The 7,499-nt window shown below is 39.9% G+C and overlaps 1 protein-coding gene across 1 annotated transcript; it reads right to left on the reverse strand.

Annotated features, from left to right (window-relative positions):
- Nucleotides 1-2,386: 2,386 nt before the first annotated feature.
- Nucleotides 2,387-4,990, reverse strand: slitrk5b (SLIT and NTRK-like family, member 5b; the record flags this gene model as incomplete). Its single annotated transcript, XM_080498350.1, has 1 exon — nucleotides 2,387-4,990. One exon carries the CDS (start codon nucleotides 4,988-4,990, stop codon nucleotides 2,387-2,389), a length of 2,604 nt encoding a protein of 867 aa, XP_080354476.1.
- Nucleotides 4,991-7,499: the final 2,509 nt, after the last annotated feature.

Consider the following 7,499-nt stretch of genomic DNA (forward strand, 5'->3'; position numbering starts at 1 on the left):
TACATCGATTAAAAACAACCCTGTGCAAAGTACTCGTCATGCTGCACTGTATAGATTTCAGCCCAGTTTTTCTGACAAACAAGTCAAGTGACAAAATCATCACAAAATGACTGTGAACATGTGAAAGGCAACACACCAAGACTGTATCCTTGGTAAACAGTGTGACTAATGCTGCAGTGTAATACTTGGTGACATGCAGACAGAGTCCAGATACACCATGTCCTCTAATTAGCAGAGTTAAGATGACAGGTTCAGTGCATAATGCTGCATATGATGTGAATTACTCTGTGTATTAAACTCTCAGGGAAAGTCACGTTTCTTGGCTTATAGGATTGACCCAGAGTGCGCTTAAACTGTATTATGACTGGATGATGTGCTTTGATTCCTTTGGAGCAAAGAATATTTTATGCATAAAGATAACTGATATCAATTTGACTGCTGTGTCATTGTGTTGTGCTTTTCATTCTAATAGCTATATATCAAGCAGATCTACACACATTTGCTTCAACCCATCAATCCCTCCCTAAAAATGAGAGAAACAGATCGCTAATTGTAGTCAAAATGCCTGATTTCATATGACCCCAAAAACAAATAAATGAGACAAACAATGCCAAGAAATTAGACATGAATTTCTTTCCAAGGCAATACGCACAAAGCCAATCAGTATTCCCATAAAAACACAAGTAATTAAAAATCCATAAAGTTTTAGAGTGAATGAATCATCTGAAATGTGGTACAAAAGTATATTTTATTATTCATGTGTGCTAAAATTCAAATGAACAGCTATGAAACGTGACAGCATTGTTAAATGTTGTCTTCATTGGAGTCAGTTGGTGACTGAGCAGTGAGTATATCCTGTAGAGATTGTCAAAATATAATCCAAATCTGTCCATAGTGCAAGAGGTATGCATTATGTATGATTTATCAGTCCTACTGTAGTTCTATGGCTCTGTGTACATGTATTGTGCAATTTACAAAGTGACATCATTGTTGACTGATAGAAGTCAATAGCGCATAATTTATTTCAAAGACAAAAAAGAATGCATGAAAAAAATATCTAGTATGGATTTTTGTTCATAAAAATATGTTTATATGGGCTTGAGACCATGAATATTTAATGATTCTCTGAGTTTATCAGGGTGAATTGTGATGATATATTTATAGAATAGAATACAAATACTTTATTAATCACAGGAGAAAATTCTTATCTATTGCAAATATGTTCAAATGCGTAAAACTGAAACAGTTTATAGAGATTTACTGAGGATTAAATGGTTAAAAAAGGCTGCACTATGGACTATCCTTTGATATAAACAAAAGGGGCCAAAGGTTGCATAATATATTTGTTTTTGTTTTGAGATTTCTTTTGCAGTGATGCAAATAAATAGTAAATGATTTTAAATACTTTACGTAAAATTACATATAAACAGTTAAAGCTTATTTTTCCGTCAGTTACAATACATCTAAATGCTGTTATGATTATAATAGTTAACTTGTGACCTTTTCTGTGAGGACGCATCTTTTTTAAAAATTCAATACAAGGGCAACATGTCTTCTTAAACCACAAATGCTGCTGGTTTGAATACATAAACAACTTGTGGGCCAACTACTGAATTTCCAAATGATATCCACGAGGAGGGTTCAGGTTATTTTTAGTACATTAATTTGTATTCTCCAAATCTGCAAACAAGAGAGCAGAGATTTAATAGACTCATAATCTGTGGTTTGAGATATCACATTAGAATGATGAATGATTTGAATGCAGCTAATATGATCGTCCCAAAGCTATGCATCCCGTAGGACAAAATGACTTACTTAATGTGCCTCACTCCATGTATGGATGTTTAAACACGCATTCAATTTAGTCTTTTGTGTTAGTCTCATTTTCATCCAACTTGAAAAGACAGAACTGGCCATCATGAGTGTGTCTGCCATCAGTCACAATAACCTGTCTGGTTTATTTGGGGACACTAACGTGTCCTTATGGGTCATTACCGCTTAGAAAATGCTGCTAATGTAAGAGTTAAAGCTCAGTCTCATTACTGTTGATGATACAACTCGAGGATGTGTTTCATGACAGGATGAGTCATGAAAGCCCTGAATCTGGGGTTGCGTGTTCATATTTACACATATAAACCAAACTGTTAAAACAACACAGAGATAAAGTGTTAGGTGACACTTTAAAAGAGCTGTGTCCATATTTTTTTTAACGTCCATGAAGCATGAAGTAAAAAAAAAAAAAAGAAAAAAGAAAGTATTTCGTTACTCACAATTTACTGCACCTTAAAAACTTGAGAAAGAAAAAAAAAATGCCAGTTTATTGTTGTGATTCCTGAATAAACGTTGCACAAATGTGTCCACCCTGACCACCTGAAGGTCAGGACTCCTAAAACTGTGTAAATGTAGTTCGTTTTTCAAGAACCTCAAGATAATCTGGATCAATATGAAGCTTTGCTTTTAGTTCCCAGTACTCGCTCCTGTTGGGTTCCACGTAAACAGTACTTGGCGCTGTACAGTAGAGTATCGTCTGTTGAATCCTCTCCGGCTGCACATACTGATGCCTTGCATCAAAGTCTGAGGTATACTGATTCGATGAATGCGCTGCATGCCTGCACGGTAATGTACTGCTGTAGCGCCTGTGCTTGTCAGGCTCAAGTACATCTCTGTAGCAGCACGGATCATCTCGGTGTGGGGTGGAGGGCTTGTTAAGAGGCTCTGGAGTGGTGGCACTGTATTCTGAGCTTATTACATTACTGGCTCCCTCTTCATCTGAGTTGCCCAGAAAAGCACCACTCAACTCATCAAAGTCTCTAAATCCATCCACTGATTTATTGTCGTTCAGGGCGTGAGCAGCAGTTCTGCACGCGGGCTCCGTGGTAGGTGGGATATACTCGTAGACGTGTCCAGCAGAGGTTCTGACTTTGGGGATGGATCCCTTCTTGTAAAGGCCGTATTCCACATTGAGAGAGCTGATGCAAGCGTTCATGGAGTTATTCTGCTCGTTCTGGCTCTTTTGATGTTTCTTTTTCATCACCACAAATAATCCAGCAGCCACAAACACGGACATGATGAACATGAGGAGGAGAGCAAGGATCATCACCGATAAAGGGATGGTGCTGTAATGAGCATCAGAGTCCAAAGATGTTTCTATGGTGATAGTGCTGCCAGGAAAATATTCCTCAGAGGGTGGGATCATAGACGCTAGCATATCAGAGTTATTAGGGCAGAAATTACTTGTCTTAATGTATCTCATATCCTCTCCAGCTAGTCTCTTAGGGGAGCCACAGATGACATTGTTTACAACTGTGCCTGTACTAAGCTGCTCAAGCCACGTCTTCAGCTCCAGTATGCTGCAGGAGCAATCCCAGGGATTCTCAAACAAATCGACCTGCACCAGTGCTGTAAGCTGATTGAGTACACCGCCGACTGGTAAATATCTGAGATGGTTGTTGCGAAGATTCAGCCTGGCTAATGTCAAACCATTGAAAGTGCCCTCTGGTAAAGTTTTCAGGAGGTTATTGTTGAGAAAAAGAAGCTGAAGTTTAGGTACATGCTGAAAAGTGTCTGAGGTAACCTCTTTAATGACATTGTATTCTAAATATAAGAACTGCAGGCTCTCTAATCCGTAAAAGATATCAGCCGTAAGATGATCTATCAAATTCCCGTTAAGGTACAGTCTTCTTAGATGTGTCAAATCGGCAAAAGATCTGTCGTGTACGCGAGATATTCGATTGTTGCCTAGATGAAGCAAGTCTAATCCAGTTGCCTCGATAAAATCAGATCTCCGAACCACAGGAATGTAATTCCCCGTGAGATACATCTTTTTTGGATTGTAAGGTTTGGGATTTAAGTCAGAGATATGTTCTATCTTTCGTTCCTGGCAGTTCACGTTCAGGCCAAGGTCTGAAATTTGAAGATTGCAGGTGCATGCAGTCGGGCAATCTAAAGGCACAGGGGATTTGGTCTGATATGAAATAATTTGGCCATAGTTCTGTGGTTTGTTAGATGGGATGCGAGCAGTTGGTCTTGATTTTAATTTAGCTGACTGGCGAGGTCCCTTTGTGGGTCTTGATGAAGACCGTGCAATTCCAGATGAAGTGAGGGAAGCTGTAACGAGAGCCGGCGTTGTCCTATAGTATGCATCGGTGCTCAAATGTGGCAGTGGTGGCATCTCATATTCAGCGATGGCTCTCCTCGGGCACAACTCTTGTTTTGAAACCTCATCAAGATCTCTCCCGTGAAGCCGAAAGGGGAACTCACAAACAACATCCCCGACCAGAGCTGTGTACGATATGCTCTCAAGCCAAGTCTTAAGAGCGATCAACTCGCAAGAACAGTTCCACGGATTCTCCTCCAGCTGCAGCTCCACAACGCTGTTCATGTGCTCCAGCAGACCTGTGTAGGGAAGCACTTTGAGCTGATTTCCCCTCAAGTCTAAATGCGTCAAGGGTACCTGCTGGAAGATGTTTGCAGGCAGAGCAGATATTAGATTGTCATTTAGAATTAAGACTTCCAGATGATGAAGTCTGTTGAAGGTATTCGGCACCACATGAGTGATATAATTATAATCAATTTGTAGGTATTCCAAACTTTCAAGGCCAAAGAAAAACTCTTCCTTCAAGGCATCGATTTTGTTATTGTTGAGATGCAATCGCTTTAATCCCTGTAGTCCATTGAAAGCTCCTGCTTCAACATCGGATATTTCGTTGTTTCCCAGATGCAATATTGTAAGTCCTTTGTACTCGACAAATTCATTGGTCGATAGCTTTTTCAGAAGATTTCCAGTAAGCAGTAGATGATACTGAGAAAAGTGCACAGGATTTATGTCTGAGACACTTACAATCCCTCTGTTTTCACAGCTCACAGTAAGGATCCCCTCTCTCTCTTCGCAGGCACAAAGTCCTTCACATATTTCTCCATAATGGCCAAACATTTCAACAATGCACACTAATGTTGCACTTAGCAGAATGTAAGGAATCCAGAGATGCATTTTCCTGCAAACGATGGCCAAGCTCACAGTCCTGCTAAGGTATCCTCAATGTCATCTAGAAACAAAAGACACACAGAGTGATGTAAAACCAGCAGGCTGCAGTGAAAGCAACTTCAGCAGTGAGTCAAAGCTGCTGTTACCCAGAGGTAACTTCTGTCTGTGTGGCTGCTGATATACAATAGCTCAAACAAAAGCGGGATAGAAAGGAACTCCTTCAAGCTATCTAAATAACATAAAAGGCAAGGTCAGTGCAAGTCATAAGAATGAAACAAAGGTCTAAAATCCACTGTGAGAGGGATCCACGGCGCATTTGTTGAAAAAAAAAAATGCAATTAAAAAACGGTCTCAGTAAAAAAAAAAAAAAAAAAAAAAAGCCCTGCAAATTCCAGAAGGTTATGAGAAATTGTCAAAACAGCATGCACAATGTCAACACTTGGAGCAAATACATACCTCACGCACATTGATGGAGATGTAGGCTGTGGGATGTTTCAGCGCATCTTTTCTTTCTTTTTTTTTTTTTATGTTTTAATTTTTAATCCGTCAAATGGGAAACAGGAGCTATTGTACGCGCGCAAGTCCGTCGTCACTAACGCACAAGAGAAGACGAAAGAAACGCTGATCAACCATAACTGCCAACTGCCTCTCTTTAACCACGCTGAGCCGGAGGAGACACTGCTATGCCTGGTAACAAAGTTGCTTATTCTCTCTCTCTCTCTCTCTCTCTCTCTCTCTCTCTCTCTCTCTCTCTCTCTCTCTCTCTCTCTCTCTCTCTGTGGACGCGCGCACGGTGGTCGGAGGGGAGGATGTCAAGTCATTTCATGCACAAAACAAAAATCAGCTCACTGGAGCATCATTCTCAGATATGCATCCCCGAAAAAACATGTTGACCTACCCACTGAGAAGATGTCTCCCCATAAAAAATAAATAAATAAAAAAAATAAAAATAAAAATCAATAATTCACCGGACGAGGCGTGCTGCTGCGTTAAACAGCGTGTTAAAACCCGTTTATCATGTCATCCCTCCTGAAAACAAAACCTTGGTTACTTTCTCAACATGAGCTTCTCTGGTCATTATTGAGGGGGAAATGAACAGAAACACTTTTTTTTTTTCAATCATTAATCAGGGGCCGACCCAGATACACTTACGGTGGTGGGGTAAAAAGATAGTGATGTTTCCACATGTGACATATTTTCTCTTCAGCATCTGGTTTTGCAGTGCATTTAACAATCAAGCAGTCTAAGCAGCTTAAGTGCTGCAACAACCAATGTTACACAGCCCATAATGTAGTATGGTAAATAGATTTCACTTATAGAGTGCTTTTCAACTGCAGTGTCAAATCCCTTTACATCATTAATCACATTCATAATCACATTGGGATGAAATTTGGGGTTTTGTGTCCTGCCCAAGGACACTTGGAGATTGAGTATCGAACCTGCAACCTGCCAATTGGTAGACAAGAGCTCTACTAACACAGCAACCCTTGCCATAACATGACAAACAACAGTTTTAAATACAGTAATAGCTGCAGCCAATAATGTGATAATACATAAATAGGACTGAATTACTTGGAAATAAAACATGTTTGAAAGTTGTACGCAGTTTAGCTAAAATAGTGTATGAGCTAGTCATCATATTTATTCAATGAAGATAAATGCAACACACTCTCTCAGTCATGGTTATAAGGAATCTTTTATTTTGTTATTACATTATTGGAATGTTGTTACATGGTTGGATTTATTACATGATTGGTCGTCTCAGTGGTACAAAACAAGAACAGTATTCAAAAGTATAATGTCTTTCTTTCTTTCTTTCTTTCTTTCTTTCTTTTTCAAAGCAAAGGGTTGCAGTGGAGGGATTTAGCCTGAAACACTGATGTCACTGTGTTTTTATTGTCACCTGGCAGGAATCGATTGCATCACCGCAACACCGACTTGGCAGGTTTCTTTCTCACGTCCCGGCTTCTATATTTGGTCACTTCACCCAAAATACACAGTGTACACGGTTCAAGGGCTTGACTGATCAGACAGCTGTCTGTCCCCATTACCTCTATCAAGCACAAGTCAGGGGTTGTTGGGTTTTATTGGGTGTGAGGGTTGAACACATTTAATGGTGAAGTCAGAGTATTGTGTCAAAATCTAAGCAACAGCATCTGCTGAAAGAGCTCTCCCACTGATCCCATTTACAACTCTTTAAAAAGCACCACTAAACTGCTTATATAGCCTGTGCAGAACAGCCTTGATAATCATGTCACACCATAATGCATGGACACACCGGGATTTCTTCATGGTGGTGTAGTATTGATCAACTCCCCTCTGTCAGTGACAAGCTTCCCTTGAAAAAAAATTTTTTTTGTTTCGTCCAAATAAATAGTAAACTGTGAGTCACAGAGTATGACTCACTGTCCCCAGTGAAAGTGTTTGCATCTACCTGGATGAAAGGCCAGCGGGATTCAGTCCTCACAGATGTATAATGTGATGGATGTTTCAGCGCTTTCATTTCCATTCATCT

This window comes from Blennius ocellaris (genome assembly GCF_963422515.1).
Source record: "Blennius ocellaris genome assembly, chromosome: 6".
NCBI classification, from domain to species: Eukaryota; Metazoa; Chordata; class Actinopteri; order Blenniiformes; family Blenniidae; genus Blennius; species Blennius ocellaris.